Source organism: Schistocerca serialis, chromosome 6, assembly GCF_023864345.2.
Source record: "Schistocerca serialis cubense isolate TAMUIC-IGC-003099 chromosome 6, iqSchSeri2.2, whole genome shotgun sequence".
Classification (NCBI taxonomy): domain Eukaryota; kingdom Metazoa; phylum Arthropoda; class Insecta; order Orthoptera; family Acrididae; genus Schistocerca; species Schistocerca serialis.
Window position 1 is genome coordinate 404,483,366 of NC_064643.1, and position 27,739 is coordinate 404,511,104.

Consider the following 27,739-nt stretch of genomic DNA (forward strand, 5'->3'; position numbering starts at 1 on the left):
CCCTTAATTATAATGGTCTTCTGCAAAAACCATAGACAAAATTCTTCCCTTAGAGGGAAATCCGCTGCTGATACTCCTTGCAGTCGTTTTCAGGTGATAGGGATAGTAGCGGTTGTCATGCAGGATACACATAATCGTACTTTGGCTTACACCATGTTGGTGGGCCACTTGCATGGAGCTTGTACTAGCATTCGTCTCAGTATCCTGTAGAACCTTCAAATCAGGGGTACGCGTAGTCCGTCTTCTCCCTGCACGTTCCTTTGCCTTCCTCCATTTCCAGTCAGGAAATAGTCCCTGCAGTTTTTCTCGTTTTTATTCATGTTCACCTCGTACAAGGAAAGATTATGCTGCAGTTTGGGGTAAATGTTAAATCGCGTTCCCAACTATGTAGCCTGGATACGAACATCCACTATTCTACTCACTGACCTCGCTGTGCCTAAAACATCGAATTCATACGTAATTATTTTCACAATCACAGAAGAATAGATCAGGCGTGATGATAGGTTAAGGACGGAAGTGGGTAGCACAACGCTACTTAAATAAGAGTCGACTACACATTCATTAAATGTGTCGATAAAAGATGCCCAAATACATTAATACATAAAAGATGCCCAAATACATTAATACTCAAGCTCACGCGACTTATCAAGACAGAAAGGCACTGAAATAGACGGGAAAAATGCCTGCATACGATAAAGATATTACTGGACCGGGAGGCAACGCTCGGCCAGCCAAGAAAAACCACAAGCATAAATAATCATAGGATGCATACAAAATGAAGAAATAATACATGTAATTGAGGGTGAGCAAGAGAGACATTGTGTAATGATGGCACATGACAGAAGAACATAGCAGATTACCTTAGTGGAGGCTTGGAGGCGACGGTGGTCCTAGTACAATCAAAAGAGTTGCCATTGTTACTCCGAATAATGTGATTGAGGCAATTAGCGATTAAACAGATTGTTCGCTGTTTCTACGACTAACCGGCAATCTTTTATCAACCTTGTGGTGCCTGTAGCATTCAGTTAAATATTCAGCATGGTGTTTCAGTTGTAGCATCGTATGGTCCGGAAACTAACTGTAGCAGCCGTTGAAACGCGTCTTGATGGCAGAAAAGCACGGGTCCCAGTTCGACTAACTTCTTGTTGTGGGAGTCGTTTACAACCCCGGATTTCAAAGAAAAGGCCGACCCCTCAAATGGCTCTGCTTTTCATAGCCAACCTAATATTATGGCGCCAGACACTGGCCCGAAACGGTTTCTGATGCCTCTCTGGTATGATTATGCCCGAAACACCGTTCAAACTTAGCACAAAAGGCTCCTTTACACAGTAAAACGCCTTCTTGGTGAAAATTACTAACTTCTAAACTGAGTGAACTTATGACCAGCAAAAAATTATGAACAGTACTTCTATACTGGGAAATCATCTCTGTCTATTTGGTATCTCTTGTCCGGCCTCCTAATTACTACACTCCTGGAAATGGAAAAAAAGAACACATTGACACCGGTGTGTCAGACCCACCATACTTGCTCCGGACACTGCGAGAGGGCTGTACAAGCAATGATCACACGCACGGCACAGCGGACACACCAGGAACCGCGGTGTCGGCCGTCGAATGGCGCTAGCTGCGCAGCATTTGTGCACCGCCGCCGTCAGTGTCAGCCAGTTTGCCGTGGCATACGGAGCTCCATCGCAGTCTTTAACACTGGTAGCATGCCGCGACAGCGTGGACGTGAACCGTATGTGCAGTTGACGGACTTTGAGCGAGGGCGTATAGTGGGCATGCGGGAGGCCGGGTGGACGTACCGCCGAATTGCTCAACACGTGGGCCGTCAGGTCTCCACAGTACATCGATGTTGTCGCCAGTGGTCGGCGGAAGGTGCACGTGCCCGTCGACCTGGGACCGGACCACAGCGACGCACGGATGCACGCCAAGACCGTAGGATCCTACGCAGTGCCGTAGGGGACCGCACCGCCACTTCCCAGCAAATTAGGGACACTGTTGCTCCTGGGGTATCGGCGAGGACCATTCGCAACCGTCTCCATGAAGCTGGGCTACGGTCCCGCACACCGTTAGGCCGTCTTCCGCTCACGCCCCAACATCGTGCAGCCCGCCTCCAGTGGTGTCGCGACAGGCGTGAATGGAGGGACGAATGGAGACGTGTCGTCTTCAGCGATGAGAGTCGTTTCTGCCTTGGTGCCAATGATGGTCGCATGCGTGTTTGGCGCCGTGCAGGTGAGCGCCACAATCAGGACTGCATACGACCGAGGCACACAGGGCCAACACCCGGCATCATGGTGTGGGGAGCGATCTCCTACACTGGCCGTACACCACTGGTGATCGTCGAGGGGACACTGAATAGTGCACGGTACATCCAAACCGTCATCGAACCCATCGTTCTACCATTCCTAGACCGGCAAGGGAACTTGCTGTTCCAACAGGACAATGCACGTCCGCATGTATCCCGTGCCACCCAACGTGCTCTAGAAGGTGTAAGTCAACTACCCTGGCCAGCAAGATCTCCGGATCTGTCCCCCATTGAGCATGTTTGGGACTGGATGAAGCGTCATCTCACGCGGTCTGCACGTCCAGCACGAACGCTGGTCCAACTGAGGCGCCAGGTGGAAATGGCATGGCAAGCCGTTCCACAGGACTACATCCAGCATCTCTACGATCGTCTCCATGGGAGAATATCAGCCTGCATTGCTGCGAAAGTTGGATATACACTGTACTAGTGCCGACATTGTGCATGCTCTGTTGCCTGTGTCTATGTGCCTGTGGTTCTGTCAGTGTGATCATGTGATGTATCTGACCCCAGGAATGTGTCAATAAAGTTTCCCCTTCCTGGGACAATGAATTCACGGTGTTCTTATTTCAATTTCCAGGAGTGTATATCACAAATCGGTCCGTGGACGACAGAGCCCGAGCGTGAAAATGCGATTTTTCAGGGAGTCATATCTCGGATTCTGTTGATCACAGAGATAAGGGGTAAAATGTTTTCGATAGCCCTTGACCAGGCGCCCATTTTTATACCGATCAGAAAAACAAGCATACCGTAGCTATCATAGAGTACAGGGTCAAAATTTAAACATTACACACTTCCTCTAGCTCACGCAGATGGAGCAAATCTTTTGCATTAAGTCTGGTCTATGGTAGGCCTTAGACAGTTTATAAAATCACGATTTGTTCATGGGCGGTTCCTGAGCAAACCTCGGAAAAACCATGATTTTTGGGTACTAAAAGTACCAATCGTGGGGACGGCCACTTCTATAATTTCTGTTCATGGCTAATCGTTGAAATTTTTACCATATGATGATGATCTCGAAGGACCTTGAAACTTTTTTAGTTATAGTTATCAATTAAAGGGATCCAGAGATTCAGTGTCACAGTACTTATGCACGTAAAATATCCTGTCTGAGACGTAAATGAAGATTTAACCGACGGTAGTCATCGCAAGGGTTCTGAGGTCACCAGACTATGTTTTCAGTCGACATTTTTTCACCAATAAAGCTTTATTACGCGCCCTATCAGTATAATGGACACTTCACGCCTATACAGGATAGCTTGACCTGGAAATTATTCGATGGTGCCACCTGCCGGAGTAAACGCCTTAAAAAATATTATTTTGCCATTCGATTTTCTTTGTACCTGCAGATATAATACCGCATGTTTTGGTATTCTGTAGGTGTAACCTAAAAATGTGCCGTTGTAACGTGAACTTAACATTGGATGGGAAGCGATTTTGTTTTGACCGTGTGTTGTGCGTACTTAATTTTTGTCAAAGTATGTAAATGTGTCGAAATATATAATTAAACTGTCAAACTTTATTGACGTACGGGATTTGTTTTCTAGAAGCAGCCCAGCCTGCTGTAACAGTAGACAGTGTCAGTAAGTGGGAGACGCTGAGTGTGAAGGCTTCACTATAGTGAGACATTGGGTAAAAGGATTTAGAATGTTATGTGTTAAAAGAGCACGAATGTATTTGCATGTCAAAAGTTTTGGTGAGGGAGGCTGAATGGGATAGAGGCGGCTTGTTCCCTACTGCAGTGTCAGTCTTTTAAAGAGGAGCATATTGGCCTTTTCGTGCTCCGACAGCAGCCAGATTATAGTCAAAACTAATTATTTCATATTTGCTAGCCTCAAGGGCTTGTTGATCTCTAATCAACCTAATCCAGATATGGCCACACTATTTTATCATCCATGGGGAGTGTAGCATCACAGTTCGTCATTCAGATATCGTATTTGAACATTGGTTGTTGGTGAGAAGATAGTGTTGTGCCTACCGGAAGAAAGGAAAAGATCTACCAGCAAATGTCGGAATCAGACAGTGGCAGCGTCGTGTCGTATCGGGACAGCGATTTATTGTTCAGCAGTAACACTGCTCGCGTTGGTCGGGGTACCACGACTGTCATGCGGATATGGAATCAACGGATTCATACTTAACGCCTCGCAGGATCTCAACGGCCCGACGCGGTTAGCTCCCCAGGAACAGACACGTTGTTCGCTCGGCCGTACAGAATCGTTAAGTGATGTCACGAACCTTGAATCAAGAAACTGACGCTTTGCAGCTAGACATGTGTCCAGACTGTCTGTAGGACGACGTCTGCAGCACCGCGGCGACCTTTGCTGCGACTTCCCTTAAGGAGATGCAAGACGGCGGAGGTGCGCCCTGAGGGAAGCAAGAGTGGAATCACGTTGTCCCATTTCTCCAAACAGCATCACGACGGACGTCTCCGTGTGTGGAGGTCTAACGAGAACGAACGTTGACAGAAGGCATTTTTCACCGTCATAAGCCTCCAGCGTATCGCTTGAAGTTACGAGGCATGCTTGGGAACACAACACGATCTCCTCTGGCTCGCAGGGTCTGTTATTGGGACAACAGGCGCTAAATTTATGACGTATTCAGGCGGAAGCTGTATCCAATGCAAATGTCTCTGTGACGTTAGCTTTCACACACACGTTGCCGGCGCAATCCTGACCTACCTCGATACAGAGGGTGTTCATATGTTGCTGCAGTACATTCTCCGAATCATTCACCCAGTGACATCTAGTCATGGGTTGAAGAGTCACTAGCAAGACGCCATTCAACAATCACGACAACTGATGAACTCGGGCATAGAGTTGAAACAGTGTAGAACGGTGTACCCGTATATGTCATCTCAGTTGGAATCGATACCCAACTGGGCTATAGACGTTGCTGACAGAGCTGCCCACTCTGTGTACTAATTTTCGCATTCTGTATATCCCAAAATAATCTACGGATTTAATCATGTGTTCTTCCTTTCTGTGCTTTATAAAAGCTATTAGAATTCCATTTTGTTTCCTCACCCATCCCTACACAAACCCTGCTCCCCACCCCTTGCCTCATGACTCACATCCTTGTAAGAGACCTAGATGCAAGAACTGTCCCTTGCATTCTCCCACCATCACCTACTCCAGTCCAGTCACAAGCATCACATAGCCCATAAAAGGCAGACCTACCTGTGAAACCAGTCATGTGATCTACAAGCTAAGCTACAACCACTGTGCTGTGTTCTACGTGGGCGTGAGAACTAACAAGCTGTGTGTCTGCATGATTGGCCACCAACAAACTGTGGCCAAGAAATAGCTGGACAACCCAGTTGTTCAGCACGCTGCCCATCACAACGTTCTCTATTTTAAAGGCTTCTTGGGTCCCTGTGTCATCTGGGGCCTTCCTATCAACACCAGATTTTCTGAACTGCACAGGTGGGAACTCTGCCTTCAATCTAGCCTACGTTCCTGTAACCCTCCTGGTCTCAATCTTCGTTAGTCATTGGCCTGCACCCAGCTAACCCCTCCCCTGTACCCACTCCAGCACTACACAGCCCTCTATTCCACCAACGCACCCACAGTCCTTTTATTTCTTTTTTTTTTTTTCACTGCCTCCCCCCTCCCCCCCTCCGTCTAAATTCCCGACTGCACCTAGCTGCCCTACTGTCTCTCCGCCTCGACCCTGTATGCTCCTACAAGTGGCATTTTACTGTCCCCCAGCCCTAACCAGCTACCCTGTTATCCCTCCCCACCACACAGATTGCTTCTCTCATCATGCACTGTCGTCATGTGTGTGTGAGTTTGAGGGTCTTTTTGTTGTGCCTATCTACGACTCAACATCTCCGTTATTTGGTGAGTAGCAACCTATCCTTTTCCTAACATTGTCATTATTCCACCCTGTATTTATATTGTGTGAAGTTTGTTATTTGTTATCGTTCCTGGTGCTACAGTTTCAGCGGTCAGCAGTGTATGATCATATCCTGACGTAAATTACGTGTACCATAACTCCAGTTTTGTGTTTCGTGAAATGATCAAATCTGGATAAGTGTTTGTTTTTCGATCATATTACCTACCATCATCTTCTGTTGCACAATATTGCATTAGTAGTGGCTTCTTCAGGGTTTTTTATCAATCGGCAAGCGAGGGAGAAATACTGCGTGTCAATTAACTAGAATGTGGATTCTCGGTGCAAAATTCTAACTTCCGCTCAGAGGGACACAAATCTGCCGATTTTCTGCATACTCTTCTTACATAACTCCAGTATCAAACGTTCAATTGTCACAAAAGCATTATTGCCGCAATTCCGGCAAACTGCCATGCAAACTCTCGACACGCTTCAAAGAAATTAAACGATAATTCTAAGCAAACTAAGGCTGCGCAGTGTCAACTAAAAAATTAAGCGCTAATATTATCAAGAGAAAGAGTGTGTATGCTTTGCAGTCTTTCACTGGGAGTCGACGTTCCGAAATTTATGATTCGGCTCTGGACGGTTCCTCTGACTAAGGAAAGATCAAGTGTTTCTTCTTCGCAGCGTAACTGATAAATGGAGGTTAAGGTTTGAATACTGTGCAATTTACATATTAAACTACTGCTGTCAGTTTCCTCAAAGCTGCAACCTCCTTCTTATGAATGTTTTTGGTTTCGTTTCCTAAGGCAGAAACTGAGGGGATTAATGAAAAAGAGAGAAATAGTAAACAAATTTATTTTTCTTCCCTTAACTCTAGCATTACGTCCCAAATCACGTTCACTCGAATTCTCTGTTTCTGTTCGCTGGTTCCTCAGATCATATTTGGGGTTACTCCTTGCTTAGGCAAAAATTATTCATTGCGTAAAAGAAAATAATGAGAAAGTTGTGTGGGAGTCACACACCTACATCTCGCAGGTATCTCTTTAAATGGCTGAGAATGTTAACCACAGCTCATAGTACATTTACTCTCTTACAAAATTTGTCAACAATTCATCTGAAATGGAGAGTAACAGAGATATTCACAAATATAACACGAAAAGAAAAATGGTCTGCACTACCCTTTAATGATGCCAGGTTTGGGATGAAAAGAGGTGAAATATGCAACAATAAAACACCTTGACAATCTACCCCTTAAAATAAAATGTCTGACAAGTAATGGAAGTTTTTTAAAATGTAAGTTAAAGATGCTTCTCCTTAAGAATTCTTTATTTACCGTAGAGAAATTATTGAATAGAAATAATTCTTCGTTTGTACTGAAAAAATTGCAATTTAGGCCAATTACAAATACGTTTTTCATTTAATAAAATGCGTTTTTATGTTAATTCAGTTAACGTTCCAGTCATAACGTTTATCCTGAATATTATCTATGGAACACGTAACTAACTGAGTCATATAGATTTTTGTTTTACGGCGTAAAAGTTATTTTATGTATTTGTAACGATGACATGATCTGCCGCCACAGTCAGTTGATTAAACACTGCGGTGACAAAAGTCATGGGATAGCGACATATACATTTACAGATGGCGGTAGTATCATCTACACTAGGTATTGCATTGGCGGAGTTGTCATTTGTACCCAGGTGATTCATGTGAAAAGGCTTCCGGCGTGATATGGCCGCACGACGGGGAATAACATACATTGAAAGCGGATGGTAGCTGAAGCTAGAGGCATGCGGTATTCCATTTCGGAAATTTTTAGGGAATTCAGTATTCCGATATCCGCAGTGTTCAGAGTGTGCCGAGGATACCAAATCTCAGGCACTACTCGCTCGCCACAGGCAATGCAGTGGCCGACGGCATTCATTTAACGACCGAGACCAGCGGCGTTTGCGTAGAGTTGTCGGTGCTAACAGACAAGCAACACAGCGTGAAATAACCGCAGAATTCAATGTGGAACGTCCGACGAACGTATCGGTTAGACAGTGCGCCGAAACTTGGTGTTAATGGGCTATGGTAACAGATGACCGAGCGAGTGCCTTTGCGAACAGCATGACATCGCCTGCAGCACCTCTGATGGTCTTGTGACCACAGTGGTTGGACCCTAGACGACTGGAAAACGGTGGCAGATGAGTCCCTGTTTCAGCTGGTAAAAGCTGATTGTAGGATTCAAGTGTGGTGGCAGACCCCACTAAGTCATGGACCGAAGTTGTGCATGCTGGTGGTGGCTCCATAATGGTGTGGGCTGTGTTTACATGGAATAGATTGGGTCCTCTGGTCCAACTGAACTACTCATTGACAGGAAATGGCTCTGTTCAGCTACCTGCAGACCATCTGCAGCCATTCATGGACTTCATGTTCCCAAACAAAGATACAATGTCACCAGCCCTCACTTGTTTGCGTATACTTTTGATAACATGAACAGTTTGAGCGAATGATTTGGCCACCCGGATCGACCTACATGAATCCCGTCAAACATTTGTGGGACGTAATCACTAGGTCCGTCCTTGCACAACATCCTGCTCGGGCAAAACTTTCTCATTTATGGATGGCTGTAGAGACAGCGTGGCTCAGTATTTCTGCGGGGGACTTCCAACGACCTGCTGAGTTCATGCCACGTCGAGTGGCTGCACTACTCCGGCAACAGGAGATCCGACACGATATTTGGAGATGTCCCATGACTTTTGTCGCCTCAGTGTACTACCAGCTTTCCACGTTTGCTCTGTGTCCAACTCCTTACCAGTTTTATGGGATTTGTAATTTTACTTTTTATTTATTTATTTTTTCATGAGTACTGTTAGCTTTAGTTGCAGCATATGAATCCTGCATTTCATAGTTTATTCTGTTGTAACTTCCACTTCACCAAACATGACCTTTGTGTGAGAAGCAGCCTTGAGAGGCCTTATATTAAAGAAGTTACACGAATTACATTTCTTCTAGTCGACATGATGAATACAACCTTAACTGAAGTTAGTACGATGACATCAAGCCTTGAGTAACACCTGTTGACAGCTTTAGTTGCAAATAAGATTTAACCCTCATGCAGATCTCCCCAAACTGTTAGCACCATTCCAAGTTAGTAACGTCTGTGTTGTGACAGAGTGCTGAAGGGTGGTGTGGCGTCCGGGCTGAAGGAGGTGACGGACGATTTCGAGCCGCGACTGTTCCGCATCAAGGGACGGCGGCTGCCCACAGTCACGCAAATGCCATCCATCAGCTGGGAGCACTTCAACAGCGGCGACGTCTTCATCCTCGACACCAAGGACACCATCTTTGTGTGGACAGGCAAGAAGTCCAACCATGCAGAAAGGCTTCAGGGAGCCCGGGTATGTCTCATTCTTTCTTCTTCCAACAGTGCCCAAGTGTGATGACTTTGTTGGTTTACCAAGTGCCATTCACTTCACATATTGTGAGTTAGTGATTGTGGATAAGTCTTAGAGTCTTAAGATATAAAATGTGCGTAGTATGCCACACAGCAGCTGGGCTTACGCATTACAGGTCGTATTACTGAAGATTAATTGAGGTATTTATGGTTCAAATGGCTCTGAGCACTATGCGACTTAACATCTGAGGTCATCAGTCGCCCAGAACTTAGAACTACTTAAACCTAACTAACCTAAGGACATCACACACATCCATGCCCGAGGCAGGATTCGAACCTGCGACCGTAGTGGTCGCTCGGCTCCAGACTGTAGCACCTAGAACTGCACGGCCACTCTGGCCGGCTAGGTATTTATGAAATTAAGTACTAAGAAGTAAGCAAATCTGCACACTTCTCGCTGTTATCATTTCTGTTATCTTTCCTCAGTTTACTCTCAGTCTATATTCTGTACTCATTAGATTGCTCATTCCATTCAGCAGATCCTGTAATCCTTCACTTTCACTGAAGATAGCAATGTCATCAACGAATCTTATCACCGATATGCTTTCACCTTGAATTTTAATTCCACGTTTCAACCTTTTTTTTTTATTTCCGACATTGTTTCTACGATGTATAGGCTGAACAGTAGGGGCAAAAGATCCCTGTCTTACATCCTTTCTAAGCTGAGCACTTCGTTCTTGGTCTTCCACTCTTATTGCTCCCTCTTGGTTCTTGTACAAATTGTATGCCACCCATCTTTCCCTAAAGCTTACCCTTTTTTTCCTCAGAATTTCGAACATCTTGCGCTATTTGAAATTGTCGAACGCTTTTTCAGGGTGACAAATCCTATGAACATGTCTTGATTTTTCTTTAGTCTTGATTCCATTATCAGCCACAACGTCGGAACTGCCTCTCTTGTACCTTTACCTTTTCTAAAGTCAAACTAATCGTCGTCTAACAGATCTTCAGTTTTCTTTTCGATTCTTCTGTGTATTAGTTGCATGCATGAGCTGCTAAGCTGATTGTGGGATAATTCTCACACTTATCGGCTCTTGCAATCTTTGGATTTCTGTGAATAATGTTTTTTCGAAAGTCAGATGGTATATCGCCAGTCTCATACATTCTACATACCAACGTAAATTGTCGTTTTGTTGACACTCCCCCCAATGATTTTAGAAATTCTGATGGAATATTATCCATCCCTATTGCCTTATTTGATCTTAAGTCTTCCAAAGCTCTTTTAAAATCTGATACTAATACTGGATCCCTCTTCTCTTCTATGTCAACCCCTGTTTCTTCTTTTGTCAGGTCGTTAGACAAGTCTTCCCTCTCATAGAGGCTATCAATGTACTCTTTAAACCTGTCCACTCTCTCCTCTGCATTTAACAACAGAATTCCCAATTGTGCTCTCAATGTTACCATCCTCGCTGTTCATTTTACCGAAGTTGGTTTTGACTTTCCTATACGCTGAGTCAATCCTTCTGACCACCATTTTTCTAATCCATTTCTTCACTTTTTTGTGCAGCACTTCCTATTTACATCACTTCTAAATGTGTTTATTTCTGTATCCTGAATTTCTCTAAACATTTTTCTACTTCCTTCTTTCATTGATCAACTGAAGTATGTCTCCTGATACCCATGATTTGTTTTCAGTTACCTTTTTTGTACTTATGGATATCTTTCCAATTACTGTGATTTCCCTTTTTAGTGGTTTCCATTCCCTTTAACTGAATTGCCTACTGAGCTATTCCTTACCACAGTATCTACAGCCTCAGTGATCTCTTCATTCCTTAGTACTTCTGTATCCTACTTCTTTCTGCTGTGAGTCTTCCTGACTAGTCTCTTCAAGTTTAACATACTCTTCATCACTACACTAAATTGTGATCTGAGTCTATATTTGCTCCTGGGTACACCTTACAACCCTGTACCTGATTACAGAATCTCTCCCTGACCATAATGTAATATAACTGAAATCTTTCCATATGTCCTGGCCTTTTCCAAGTATATCTTCTCCTCTTGTGATTCTTAAAAAGAGTATTCACTATTACTAGCTGAAATTTATTGCAGAACTCGATTAGTCTTTCTCATCTGTCATTCCTAGTACCAAGCCTGTATTCTCCCACAACCCCTTCTTCTACTCCTTCCCCTACAACCTCGTTCCAGTCCCCCATGCCTATTAGATCTTCAGCTCCTTTTATGTACTAATTTACCTGTTCAGTATCCTCATATACTTTCTCTATCTCTTCATTTTGGCCTGCAACATCAGCATATATAGCTGAACTGTCATTGTCGGTGTTGGCTTAGTGCCAACTCTGATGAGAACAACCCTATCACTGAACTGATCATAGTGACTCACTCTGTGCCCTACCTTTCCATTCATAACTAATCCTACTCCCTTTATACCATTTTCTGCTGCTGTTGGTGTTATTATATACTCATCTGACCAGAAATCCTTGTCGTCTTTGAATTTCACTTCACTGACTCCCACTATGTCTAGATTTAGGCCTAGCATTTCCCTTTGCATATTTTCTAGCTTCCCCAGGAAGCTAGAGGCAAGATGTCCTGGTAGCTTTCGGCAGTGTGCCCAGTCCTTCAGTAATAGAGCAGATTTCTATCAATTGCAGGCTCATTATCTACAAGACGTTCCTTTGTCACATCATGGAGTATGCCAGCACTGTTTGAGGCAATGCTACAAAGATTCAGACCCTACCAAATAAGGTACTGTGTGTGATATTTCACATACTGACCAAATTCCCAGAATACAACTTAAACAAAGCTACCGAAGAGTGGGAAGTCTTGGAAAGGTTTAAGAAGACAGCTGCAAAATTCTACAAGCAGACAAGAGAGTCAACAAACCACTTATCTGGCAGCTAGGAAGGTGAATGACTACAGAGACTGCTATTAAAACTGAGCAAGGTGGCGCAGTGGTCAGACACTGGACTCGCATTCGGGAGGACGACGGTTCAATCCCACGTCCGGCCATCCTGATTTAGGTTTTCCGTGATTTCCCTAAATCACTCCAGGCAAATGCCGGGATGGTTCCTCTGAAAGGGCACGGCCGACTTCCTTCCACATCCTTCCCTAAACCGATGAGACCGATGACCACGCAGTCTGGTCTCCTTGCCCAAACAACCAACCAACCAATGCTATTAATGGCCAGCAGCCTTAATAAGCAGGTACAAGCAGTAGAGCCACACTGGAAGTAAACTGCCTTGTAATAGCTCCCACTAACAATATTCCAACAAAATAAAGAGAAAACATGAAATGTTGGTTTAATCAGCGATTTTTTTTAAAAATATGATGCAGTATCAGACCAAGAAATCTTGAATGTTAATTGACTCTGGCCACAGGAGACAGCGAGATTAAAATAAAGAGATGTATTTTTATCCTATATCCAGTCAACCATACCTTCCTCTACCCAATGTAGATCCATGCAGTTATGTTCCTTCAACATTTCACAAATTTTTCACTTTGTTCACATCCACAAATCATGACAGTATGCCTTACTTACTTCTTTTCCCATTGCACACATTTATGAGCTAACAAAGGAAACATAGGTAATCATTTTGCAAACATGAAAATTAGACATGTTGTACATATGAGCTGAAAGCTGTAACATATACTAGTAAGCAAACAAGCATTGTTTCCAGAGCTCTAGCTGCCTCAGCAACTCAGCAAATGCAGCAGATGACGATTTAAATGAATTATGAAAGTGCCCTTTTCACTGTATATACTTCTTTTCTTGATTATATGAAATGTATAAAGAAAAAGAAAGTTACATTTATGAGGGCAAATGTTTCATATTCCTGGGTCAAATACTAACTTAAGACTAGAAAAAAATGATTGAAAATACCTTCTGACACTTTGGTATTAGTGTAAGCACTATAATATTTATGAAGCTGCTGCAGGCATATGACAGAAATTGTGAACAGGAAGCTATTGTAAACAGTATTCATGTAAACAATAGTCTTCTAATGTTTTGGGGCATCTAACATGGTGATGCCAACTTCAAAACAGTGTACAGTGTAAGTCTGTAGTGCCATCTCCCCTTACTTTTACCTCCATGACACACACACCCTTATGTCTGCTGTGTTGGGATTTGAAACCAACATTTAAGTCACATGATTGGGTAAGGAGCTAAATTTCTGTCATTAAGTAGCATGTGAAGTGAAGCTGACAGTTACAGCTTTTCTTATGTATGTATGAAGTCAAGCATTTGATTTTACAATTGAATTAATTGTAGTATTACTGCTATACATCCAGTAGCACAGTTAAGCTAGTTTCCTCAAAGTTATTGATATTAATGTGCTGGCTACCATTTTTACATGTGGGCAGGTGAAACATATTGACAGTTCTATTTACATGTGACGGAATTACAATTCATTAGAAAATATCTGTTTTTGTTGCACTGCCAGTCTTTTAACTGACACGTGTGTAAAGGACAAAATAACAATTTGGCAGACAGCATTAGTTTTTTGATGATTCCACAATAAATGTGAAATGCTTTATTGCATTATTATATAAAAAAAAGAAAAATAAGAAATCCATTTCTATCCATAAGATTTGGTTTTTAGGGAAAGAAATTGTTTATATTTTATGGCTCTTGCTTCATCCAGTACACATTGAATGAAGTTATATGTTGAAGCAATTGAAACTTGTGCATAACATCTTTCATTATAGTCATATCAATAAGAGTACAAATAAAATGAATCTCACACATCATTTCTTGAAGTAGACGATGATTCTTGCACATTTCTGTGAGATGGTGATTTTCCATTTGTTCTTTATGTGTTAAGAGTGGAAGAAAATCAAAAATTGATGGTACTGTATCTGGCTTCAGTTTCCTTCTGATACCAAATGCCTAAGTGTCAAAACGTTCAGATGAAAACTGTTTGCTGCATAGTACTGTGTGGTCATTTGGTTTAAAATTGTCACTATTCAAAACAAAGGTCCAAACATCCCTTTGTACTTCAACTTTGGGAAAATTGTAACCAGTTAGAGAATAGGGAAAAACAAGTTAAGGAACTGAACACTAGAAAGAAAGGCATTACAATTAATATTTTATAAATTGCTGCAAGAATTTTTACAATGTAGATATACACTGTAATGCTGTTTATCATTCACTTTACAACATTTAGACACAAATAAGTACCCTCAAATAGATAATCATTCACATCTGCTTGGTGATGATATCATTCCTTTGCCCTAGTGTGTTAATATACTGTCTTAATCTCAAAAATGTATTCACAAATATTTTTGTATTATTAACAGAATGAAATACTGCTTCCTTTTACGTATCCTTCAGTGCAACCAAACACTGCATGATATCTCAGAATTGTAATAAAGCAGTTGCACTTGAGGATACTACGATTAAGGTAAACTGAATTGTATTTCATAAGTCACTTTCAAATACATAGATTGCACATACAATCACAGAAACTCAACTTCTTGAGTCTGCAGCTCATGGTCTCGTGGTCGCGATCTCGCTGCCCAAGCACGGGGTCCTGGGTTCGATTCCTCTCTGGTTCAGGGACTTTCACCTGCCTTGAGATGACTGGGTGTTTGTGTTGTCCTCATGATGTGTAATTTGTTCGGGCGCTGATAACTGCGCAGTTGAGCGCCCCACAAACCAAACATCATCATCATCATCAACTTCTTGAAGCCTCCTGCCCTGAGCCACATGATTTAGATGTTAGTTTCAGTATAATGATGTCATGCACAGTCTATGTTATCAATTATCTATGCTATTTACCATGAGGGCAGTCCGAAAAGTGCTCAGCCTGATAGTGAAAATGATTATTTATACTTTCCAAGCAGTTAATCTCTTCTACTAACAATATACAGGATGTTACAAAAAGGTACAGCCAAACTTTCAGGAAACATTCCTCACACACAAATAAAGAAAAGATGTTATGTGGACGTGTGTCTGGAAATGCTTAATTTCCATGTTAGAGCTCATTTTAGTTTCATCAGTATGTACTATACTTCCTCGATTCACCACCATGATTTCATACGGGATACTCTACCTGTGCTGCTAGAACATGTGCCTTTACAAGTACGACACAACATGTGGTTCATGCATGATGGAGCTCCCGCACATTTCAGTCGAAGTGTTCGTACGCTTCTCAACAACAGATTCGGTGACCGATGGATTGGTAGAGGCGGACCAATTCCATGGCCTCCACACTCTCCTGACCTCAACCCTCTTGAATTTCATTTATGTGGGCATTTGAAAGCTCTTGTCTATGCAACCCCAGTACCAAATGTAGAGACTCTTCATGCTCATATTGTGGACGGCTGTGATACAATACACCATTCTCCAGGGCTGCATCAGGGATTCCATGCGACGGAGGGTGGATGCATGTATCCTCGCTAACGGAGGACATTTTGAACATTTCCTGTAACAAAGTGTTTGAAGTCACGCTGGTACGTTCTGTTGCTGTGTGTTTCCATTCCATGATTAATGTGATTCGAAGAGAAGTAATAAAATGAGCTCTAACATGGAAAGTAAGCGTTTCCGGACACATGTCCACATAACATATTTTCTTTCTTTGTGTGTGAGGAATGTTTCCTGAAAGTTTGGCCGTACCTTTTTGTAACACCCTGTATATTTATCCAGTGGTGTCCCAATGCCACTATCCCCTCTCTGTAGCATTCCTCTGTAAGTACTTCAAAGTACCTGTCTGCAGCCACAATAGCTTTCTCAATTGGATGAAAAGCACTGACCAGCGAGGAATTTCTTCAGTGTTTAGAATAGATGGAAATTCGAAGGAGCTAAATCTGGGGAACAGGGTGGATGTTCCAGAACTTCATAGTGCAGATGTCTGTTTCCCCATTGCTAAGACACTTTTGTGGACAGCAGCATTTTCCTGATAGAAGATGATTTTTTTTTCCTTCTTTAAGCTGGGTCTGTTTTTGCAAATGCTTGCATCTTGGTCATTAGAAGTTGAGATTAGTATTCCCCCATTATGGTTTTAGCTTTTTTAAGATATTCAATCAGCAAGATTGCTTTCACATCCCAAAACAGTGATACTATGGCCTTTCCCACCAATGGCACTGCCCTTGCCTACTTTGCACCTGAAGAACCTATTTCTACCCCTGGCAGAGACTGCTGTTGCTTGCAGATGCCTAGTGGTAAATCCATGTATCATCCACTGTCACATATCAAACAAAAAGTACTTCTGTTTTTCTTAAAACACACCAAGCACTTTTTGGAAAGGATTGTGTGAATGCATTTGTGACCTACAGTCAGCAAATGTGGCACCCATCTTCCAAAAAGCTTTCTCCTGTTCAATTCCTGGTGCAAAATGTGACCAACATGGTCCTTTGATACCCGTAAGGCATTAGTAGTTTCAGGCACATTTATATGCCAATCTTCCAACATCACATCATGCACTTTGTCCACAATTTCTGGCGTGCTTGACAATTTCTGGACGTCACCCACACTGATCATCTTGGATGATTTCATGGACACATTTAAATTCGGCTGCCTATTTCTTCACAGTGGAAATTGAAGGTGAACAGCTGCCATGCACATTTACTAGCCAAGACGAATTTCAGTCAGTATTAAACCTTCTTTTGCAAAGAGTTTAATCACTGCATGATACTCAATATTATTCATTTTTAACACCACCCACACAACTGCTTCAGATGACTACCTACAACCAGTTGCTGCCTGAAATGATATGCCATTTTACATGACAGCCACTAACAAGTTTAGCAACGTAAGGAGAGAAAAATCACACAAGTAGTGCTGTGATCTCTGGGCAGACAGCCCTCATATGTTGGTTTGTGTTTCGTTAACAATCAGCACAGATGAAACGAAACTGTGGAAAAAACTTGTTTTTGCAATTCAAACAAGGTGATTTTACTGAGCATTCATTGAAAGGATGTGTTGCCCTAGTAGACTGTCAGATTAAAAGCATTCTTTGATAATGAGGTTGCTGTTGTGTGCAATGAGTGACAACAAATTAATTGTGTGTTGTGGAGATGGTGAATTTGGAACAATCATACGGTTGACCTTTGCAGTCTTGGGTTCACCTAGCACAGAAATATTCATGGGTTTGAGTCCTATCTAGAGCACGGATGAAGGTATAGAATGTGATGTTACTTAAGTAAGTACCTACTCCAAATGCATTACACTATAGCAGCATATTTAATACAATGGATTGAAACACAGTGCGCTGTGTTTTCTAAATGTATCGGAAAGTTACTTGCAGAATAACTTTTATTTGAACCTCATTTGTTGAAGCTGTCTAAGTGGATTACATCTGGAAAGTAAACAACAATAAAAGTGATACATGTCTAATAATAGTGTGAAGCAAACATTATCAACAATAAATGTCTCAGTGTAAAACAAACTTGAGGTATTCGGGAAGATAGAAACAACATTTAATGGAATCTAAAAGATCATTTTATGATTTCTATTGATTAACGAAATGGTTCTTGTCAATGGATTTCCTCTATGTTAGCACATAAAATGGAAGCTCACAGACTCATTTGTCTGCAGCTTTTGCTCCATTACAAGAGGGAAGGTAATGATTTTGTGCTCAACTTACAGTTGTTGTTTATGAAACTTGATTGGCCTATTATGAACGAAAACCCACTGTTAGCCCTGGCAGTATCAGTGCACATACTCATTACAGAGACTGAAAATATCAAGACAGGACCACCCATCTGCTGCAACAGTAAAGGCTTCAGGGGTTTTGTTCTTTTTTTCCATGGAGATGGACTTGTCCCTGTTGACTTTCTGATACATAGAATAATAAGAACTCATCTCATTACCTGTGCACATTTGGAGCTTTGAAATAGCATATAAGGAAGATTCAAAATGACAGTCTGAATGCTTTTGCAAAACAATAGTGTTAAGCCACATGCTTCAATTACTGTGGTAAATCTGAGAAAGGTGGGATCTAATATTAGTATTGGGTGAGGGGAGATAGCCTGGGTTCTATTCCTGGAACCAGCACTGCTGCAAGATATCAGAACTTCATGCAAGCCTCTGACCAATTTTAAACCAGCCATGGTTACACATAACATACTACTGCATAATGTTACAAGTGAATTGAATATATTAGTAATAGATTTACATACATAATAGAGTCTTATGCTCACGACATAGCATTAGCTGCATTCTTCATGGAAAATGTGTTAGTTATACCACTAAAGTTTAACTGAAGGACCAAAGCTGATTCCATTGCAAAGACTCCTAAATCTGATAATCCATATTGCTTCATTCTGGACCATGGTATATTTTTCATTCTTTCTGTGTGCTAAATGATCTTACAACTGCATATACTAACAGAGAACAACATATTCCTGCAGCAATGCAGACATATGGGACAATGGTTGAATTTTGCTAAAGAATTGTGTTGCGAATGCGACAGGGAACACATCTAATCCTGGGGATATGCCTTTGACCTGTGTTTTCTTTGTTGTCTCATCAAATATAAGCTGCACTCTGCATAACAGACAAATTTACTACACTTTTCTCTTTTTAGGAGCAAAGGAAAATAGCATTTTTTCTAATGAAAAGCAATTTCCAGCAATAGCACTGTCTTCCTTCTGTTGGGTAAGAAACTTGGTGGGATTTCCACCTTATTTTTCCCTGGCATACAAACAACTGTCAAATTGTCTTCCAGCTTCATATCTGCCAAAGCTATAGATGTCAACCAATTGTCACAAGTGATGTTTTGACTTGTCCCATGAATAGTTGTGGTGAGAGCTTTTACATAGCATGTTGACAAACTTTTGTTTGTATTTCTATCTTCCTTCTCTACATTCCGGATGGTATCTATCATATAATAATATGTTCTGGCATCACACACTGTGATCATTTTGAACACATATTTATCGGGTTTTGCATTTAGGGAAAGGACATTTGCCATGAAATCCTAAAAGATGTTCATAAGTTGTTTCATATATATGAGGAGAATAACTTAAGTGGAAATTGGTTACAAAAGCTGTTCAGAGCTCGCAATTAGATCAAAATTTATGCTCTCTATTTCTCTTCTCTTATCATTAAATATTAGACAATTTGGAAGAAATCTGAACCTCAGTTGAGACACAACACATTCATACACTAGTGACACAGACCAAATTTCATCAGTGCAGAAAGCTCATATAAGCTAATCCCATTAGCTCACATATTTCTTCTCTGTCCATATCTTTAAGAAACCTTTGGCCAGTATATGTGAATCTCTTTTCTTTGGACTTCCTCATTTGTATGAGCTACAATCATCTCAAATCTATTTGTTTCTAATAATAATTTGAGAACATCTATCTCCAAATTAATGTTTTGAGCAAAGTTAGCAGCATTAGGAATTTTTCACAATGCTTTGACATTGGTCTCGCTTTTCTTTGGCAGTACTTCAGACCATAAAAATCCACTCTTACCTTTGACTGTATTCGTTGATGATGCCTCTTTCTTCTCCTTCTCATTCTCCTCCTCCTCATTCATCTCCTCCTCATCCTAATTCTGAAGTTGCAACTTGAATCTCAGAATTATGTTCAGATTTTATTTCTAAATTATTTTCCTCACTTGGAAGTAGGTCATGTTCAATGCTACTGTCATTATCTTACTCCAACACAGTCCTCACAAAGACCTCAAACCTTGTGTCTTTCATGTTTAGGTTCCACACTTGAAAATCTTATGAAAGGTAACAAAGAAATTTCAACTAAATAAATGGTAACAGGGGTGAATTATAATCCCAAGGATTATGCAGTATCAATTAGTGGCTGAAGGCAACTGATGAACAGCACAACTGACCTGTAACTTATTTGCACAACAATGACAAAGGAATACACAGGCATGACAGAAAAGAAAAACCATTGTAGCCAGCTTTACAGAAGAAACAAGTTATTGCTGGAAGGATGTGTCACCACTGTTCCCATCAGAGGGTTAACAATGAAATTTTGATCCTAGTGCTGATTGTTCCTGCTGGAAGTTCTGGAGAAAGCTCATACGAAATTGTATTGTTGTATTACCCAATATTTTTGTAAGCTTACAAATCCTTCAGACCTTACATATATACATAGATAGTGATGAAAGGAGTTTTCCAAAACATATGGTATCATAGGTGAACACTTTCTCGAGAACAGTTGTGTGGACTGTCAACTTTGACTATTGAAAATGATACATTGGAGTCAGTAGATTCACATTCTATTTTGAAAGACTTTGCTAAGTTAGAGACTTAAAAAATATCAATATTATGTTTTCAACCATGGGACAAGTTGTCAGTGCATATACTGAACAATTGTAGGAATTATATATGACTTTATTAATAGAATATTTCTCATTTGTACAACCACAAATTTGTGTTTTCCTTTTCAGTTATGTACATAACAACTGTGATCATGTTTATCAATTTTCAGGTACTTTCACATCTAATTTTCTAGAATTAACTGCTCACTAATGGATTTTCTTCATATTGATGGGAAGCAATGAAAACCTCGTAACTTCATCTGCCTGTGATAACCCTTTAATTCCAGTAGCCAGTAACTCCATAACCAAACAGAGAATTGAAAGTGCATGGATTTCTCTAATGTACCATTAACTAGGGTTCTACTATATAGTTGCACACATAGTTTCACTAATTTGTCATTGACTACTATATTATTGCACATGTAGTAGCTTTATCTGTATCAATTTATATATTTTTAAAAACAAAGATGATGTGACTTACCATACGAAAGCGCTGGCAGGTCGATAGAAACACAAACAGACACATACATACACACAAAATTCTAGCTTTCGCAACCAATGGTTGCTTCGTCAGGAAAGAGGGAAGGAGAGGGAAAGACGAAAGGATGTTGGTTTTAAGGGAGAGTGTAAGGAGTCATTCCAATCTTGGGAGTGGAAAGACTTACCTTAGGGGGAAAAAAGGATAGGTATACACTCGCACACACACACATATCCATCTGCACATACACAGACACAAGCAGACATTTGTAAAGGCAAAGAGTTTGGGCAGAGATGTCAGTTGAGGCAAAAGTAAAGAGGCAAAGATGTTGTTGAAAGATAGGTGAGGTATGAGCGGCAGCTACTTGAAATTAGCGGAGGTTGAGGCCTGGTGGATAACGAGAAGAGAGGATATACTGAAGGGCAAGTTCCCATCTCCGGAGTTCTGACAGGTTGGTGTTAGTGGGAAGTATCCAGATAACCCGGACGGTGTAACACTGTGCCAAGATGTGCTGGCCGTGCACCAAGGCATGTTTAGCCACAGGGTGATCCTCATTACCAACAAACACTGTCTGCCTGTGTCCATTCATGCGAATGGACAGTTTGTTGCTGGTCATTCCCACATAGAAAGCTTCACAGTGTAGGCAGGTCAGTTGGTAAATCACGTGGGTGCTTTCACACGTGGCTCTGCCTTTGATCGTGTACACCTTCTGGGTTACAGGACTGGAGTAGGTGGTGGTGGGAGGGTGCATTGGACAGGTTTTACACCGGGGGTGGTTACAAGGGTAGGAGCCAGAGGGTAAGGAAGGTGGTTTGGGGATTTCATAGGGATGAACAGCATGCCACCCTCCACAATTGGTAGCCTCATTCTCATAACCTGCCACCACAAAACCACTCCTTTTAATACATTTACACGTAGTTTTTTCGAAATTTTCCCGAATTTCTCCACCCTTTAACGTGTTTTGGCGGCAACACAACCACCTAACCTTTATGCACATCGTTGTCTACCAACCTAAGTTCACCACGGGATCAACACAACCAACACTTTTTCGCCTTTTTTCACACCAGATCTCCAGTTGCTTTCTAGTTCACCTTTATCTCTCCCCATATATATATTTTTTTCACTTTCATTTCAGCCTCATGTTACACTTTCCACCTTCTAATATCATGTCACCCTCACAACACCCCCACAACGACCCCATTAAGTTTTATTGACATTCCCTCCGCAAACATGCCTTCGCCCTAGCCAGATTACGCTCCCATATTTTATTTTCTCAGGCTTGTCTGACATTTGGCATTACCCCCAAAGGCCTCACACTTAAAGTTCCCATCTCTGGCTGCAACCCTTCTTTCCATCAGTCCCTATACCAGTTCCAAACTGAACAATCCATTGCCCTCACCCACCTAATCCTTCACCTACACATCAACTCAGCCAATGAACACACCTGTCAACTCCTATCCTAATAAAAGTCCTCGATCTTTCCTCTCCCGCATCCACGCTGGCTGTTCAAAGCATCCTCCTACAGGCCAACCGCAAATTAGAACAGCATGCCACCCTCCACCTCAAAAAATTATCCAATCTCCTGGTTTCCCACCTCCGGAAAGGCAACTCACTCACCCTTCACATGCTTTCCAGCAAACCTCAACCTCCTCTCATTGCACACAAACCCAGTCTCTCCCATCTACTCAATCTCCCACTTCCAGCTCCACTCCCTCCAAAACCTCAAAATTCCAATCAACGTAATCTGGAACCACAACACCCCAATTCAGTAGTTAACCTTTCCTCCAAACCTCTCTCCCAATCCGAAACCTCCGTCCTATCCAAAGGCCTCACCTTCAGCCCCACTCCCAGATTCAACCAAACAGCCATCGTCAAAGATTTACTGTCCTACACTCGTACTCTCTGCTGGAATGAACACTTTGCCACGAAGAAAAATGATCCTAATCCTACTCCTAATGATCCAACTCCCCAAGACACTATCCAAATGAACCCTGCCTGGAACAGTTCCGTCCTCCGTCACAGCGGAACCCACCTCCTCTTCCTCAAAATCACCCTCTCCAAACCTTCCAGGAATTTCTGACTTCCAGCCTTGCTTCTCAGTTCTTCTTAAAAAACCTTAATCCTACTCCCAACATCACCACTGCTGAAGCCCAAGCTATCCGTGATCTGAAGGCTGACCGATCCATCGTCATTCTTCCGGCGGACAAGGGTTCCACGACCGTGGTACTTGATCATTGGGAGTATGTGGCTGAGGGACTGCGTCAGCTTTCAGACAACACCACATATGAAGTTTGCCAAGGTAATCCCATTCCTGATGTCCAGGTGGAGCTTCAAGGAATCCTCAGAACTTTAGGCCCCCTACAAAACCTTTCCCCTGACTCCATCAACTTCCTGACCCCACCAACACCCCGCACCCCTACCTTCTGCCTTCTTCCTAAAATTCACAAACCCAATCATCCCGGCCGCCCCATTGTAGCTGGTTACCAAGCCCCCACAGAACGTATCTCTGCCTACGTACATCAACACCTTCAACCCATTACATGCAGTCTCCCATCCTTCATCAAAGACACCAACCACTTTCTCGAACGCCTGGAATCCTTACCCAGTCTATTACCCCCGGAAACCATCCTTGTAACCACTGATGCCACTTCCTTATACACAAATATTCTGCATGTCCAGGGCCTCGCTGCGATGGAGCACTTCCTTTCATGCCGATCACCTGCCACCCTACCTAAAACCTCTTTCCTCATTACCTTAGCCAGTTTCATCCTGACCCACAACTTCTTCACTTTTGAATGCCAGACATACCAACAATTAAAGGGAACGGCCATAGGTACCAGGATGGCCCCCTCGTACGCCAACCTATTCATGGGTCGCTTAGAGGAAGCCTTCTTGGTTACCCAGGCCTGCCAACCCAAAGTTTGGTACAGATTTATTGATGACATCTTCATGATCTGGACTCACAGTGAAGAAGAACTCCAGAATTTCCTCCCCAACCTCAACTCCTTTGGTTCCATCAGATTCACCTGGTCCTACTCCAAATCCCATGCCACTTTCCTTGACGTTGACCTCCATCTGTCCAATGGCCAGCTTCACATGTCCGTCCACATCAAACCCACCAACAAGCAACAGTACCTCCATTATGACAGCTGCCACCCATTCCACATCAAACGGTCCCTTCCCTACAGCCTAGGTCTTCGTGGCAAACGAATCTGCTCCAGTCCGGAATCCCTGAACCATTACACCAACAACCTGAAAACAGCTTTCACATCCCGCAACTACCCTCCCGACCTGGTACAGAAGCAAATAACCAGAGCCACTTCCTCATCCCCTCAAACCCAGAACCTCCCACGGAAGAACCACAAAAGTGCCCCACTTGTGGTAGGATACTTTCCGGGACTGGATCAGACTCTGAATGTGGCTCTCCAGCAGGGATACGACTTCCTCAAATCCTGCCCTGAAATGAGATCCATCCTTCATGAAATCCTCCCCACTCCACCAAGAGTGTCTTTCCGCCGTCCACCTAACCTTCGTAACCTCTTAGTTCATCCCTATGAAATTCCCAAACCACCTTCCTTACCCTCTGGCTCCTACCCTTGTAACTGCCCCCGGTGTAAAACCTGTCCAATGCACCCTCCCACCACCACCTACTCCAGTCCTGTAACCCGGAAGGTGTACACGAACAAAGGCAGAGCCATGTGTGAAAGCACCCACGTGATTTACCAACTGACCTGCCTACACTGTGAAGCTTTCTATGTGGGAATGACCAGCAACAAACTGTCCATTCGCATGAATGGACACAGGCAGACAGTGTTTGTTGGTAATGAGGATCACCCTGTGGCTAAACATGCCTTGGTGCACGGCCAGCACATCTTGGCACAGTGTTACACCGTCCGGGTTATCTGGATACTTCCCACTAACACCAACCTGTCAGAACTCCGGAGATGGGAACTTGCCCTTCAGTATATCCTCTCTTCTCGTTATCCACCAGGCCTCAACCTCCGCTAATTTCAAGTTGCCGCCGCTCATACCTCACCTATCTTTCAACAGCATCTTTGCCTCTTTACTTTTGCCTCAACTGACATCTCTGCCCAAACTCTTTGCCTTTACAAATGTCTGCTTGTGTCTGTGTATGTGCGGATGGATATGTGTGTGTGTGCGAGTGTATTTCTGTCCTTTTTTCCCCCTAAGGAAAGTCTTTCCGCTCCCAGGATTGGAATGACTCCTTGCCCTCTCCATTAAAACCGACATCCTTTCGTCTTTCCCTCTCCTTCCCTCTTTCCTGACGAAGCAACCATTGGTTGCGAAAGCTAGAATTTTGTGTGTATGTATGTGTCTGTTTGTGTTTCTATCGACCTGCCAGCGCTTTCGTATGGTAAGTCACATCATCTTTGTTTTTAAATATATTTTTCCCACGTGGAATGTTTCCCTATTATATTCATATCATTAATTTATATATTTTTATGAATATAATAGAAAGAACCATTCCACATGGGAAAAATATATTAAAAAAAGGCTGTGACTTACCAAATGAGAAAGCACTGGTAGATAGACACAATAAAAAACTCACAAACACACACACAAATTCCAAGCTTTCACAGGCCACGGTAGCTTCATCAGGAAAGAGGGAAGGAGAGGGAAAGACAAAAGGATGTGGGTTTTAAGGGAGAGGGTAAGGAGTCATTCCAATCCTGGGAGCGGAAAGACTTACCTTAGGGGGAAGGAGGGACAGATTTACACTCGCACACACACACATATCCATCTGCACATATACAGACACAAGCAGACATAACAGTTTGTGTGTGTTTTTATTGTGTCTATCTACCAGCACTTTCTCGTTTGGTAAGTCACAGCCCTTTTTTTAATATAATTTATATATTTTGTAAGAAATTATTTTTGCTTCTCCTGTAACATTTAGCAAAATGGAGTAACAAGGTTTTCCTTGCCTACCATTGATATGTAATGTATAACTTACGCAGTGAAATAGTGTCTTACCTGTATGTAACATGTCAGCATAAAATTAGATGATATATTTTGTACTTCATCCCCACTGTTTCCATCATTCTTTCCAGTTGGAAATGGATAGCAGATTTTATGGAAGCTAGAACAATACAATAGTCTCTTTTTTGTTTTCACTAAATTATTTTAAATATTTCAGTAATTACCTTACATGGAAATGATTTATTTGGGGGAGGAGTGCTGAATGATTGGTCACTTCATGAATTGGCATTGTGTTACAATATATCCAATATATGAAGGAAACAAAATATCATTCAATCATACTGCCACACGCTTTTCTAATTTGTCTTCATTTACTGTGTAATGTTATATTCGAATGACATAGTGTATACATCATTAATCAGGAAAAACATCATTCAGTTATTCTTTAAAGATATTCATCTTGAATTAAAAGTAGCACAGCCTACTGACAAGTTTTGATTTTGTTTGAGATGGGTGGACACTGACTGGAAGCTTATGAAACTGATCCAAAGAGAGACACTTTGTTTAGAGACCGATTGTTAACATTAATTGAGAAACTTTTTCATTTGTGAATAAACTTTTTCATTAGTAAAGAAATATTTTTAATTTTAAAATTAACGTCACAGAACAACATTTTGGTACCCAACAAGAAACAAAAAGTTACTCCGGTTATCTGATTTTTCGAGTGTTCATTTTTACCGTCAGCTTTTTAAAATACGGCTCGTGGCCAAAGTCAGCACAAATTCATTGTAATGTTCATCCATAAGTTCAAATCATTATTGAGATTTAATTATGTTTAGTGCAGTGATTTGAAAACGTAAGTGGTCCTAAGAACTGATGTTACTGTCTTAGCACACTTCTTTGTTAGTGGTATTTTGCTTCTGGTATGTTATTACAAAATTTAATAGCTGGATAACCACTGTGTTTAGCCCTTTGCCCTCTTGCAATTCCAGTGGTTCCAACTCCACAGCTGCCAAAACCTTTATAATTGATGTAGAAATGATATAGCCATCTACCACAACACAACATCAAATGGATTTTCCAGGAATGAAAATGAAATTTTAAAGGTCTTCAAAGTACTAAAGCTGCATTTATTTCTTCATCAAGTTTAGACATTTTACGTAAATAGTCTTCAGTTTCCACCTGAACTACAGAAAGTTTTTCTGTAATTCTCTTCAGTCATTAGAATTAATATTTTAATGTGAATGTCTTTCTGTTATGAAAATTCATGTCCTATGCTAAATCAGAAAGTACTTATCCACTCCTTTGGTTACACCTCACACTATATATAAATTACCTATAGCATATCTGGTGAAAGAAGATCCCACACAGCTGCAGTGGACTTAGCATAGCTGTTTGCACATCTACATCAACTAGTCAAATAATATGATTTTGTATACATATTTGTTACAGCTGTAGACACCTTTTGTTCTTGCCCATAGCCATTTGTGCTTTCTAATTGAAAGCTGGTAACAGCACAGCCAGCTGTTGGGGATCTACTTTTGTTGACTCTACTGTTGT

General features: G+C 41.9%; 1 protein-coding gene across 3 annotated transcripts in view; it reads left to right on the forward strand.

The window, feature by feature from the left end:
* The window catches only part of LOC126484304 (villin-1), a 389,949-nt gene that overhangs the window by 303,447 nt on the left and 58,763 nt on the right, over positions 1-27,739 (forward strand). For all 3 annotated transcript variants that reach the window (XM_050107736.1, XM_050107738.1, XM_050107737.1), the window contains one exon: positions 9,297-9,522. In XM_050107736.1, the coding sequence (XP_049963693.1) occupies positions 9,297-9,522 (226 nt within the window). The remainder of the gene's footprint in view (positions 1-9,296; positions 9,523-27,739) is intronic.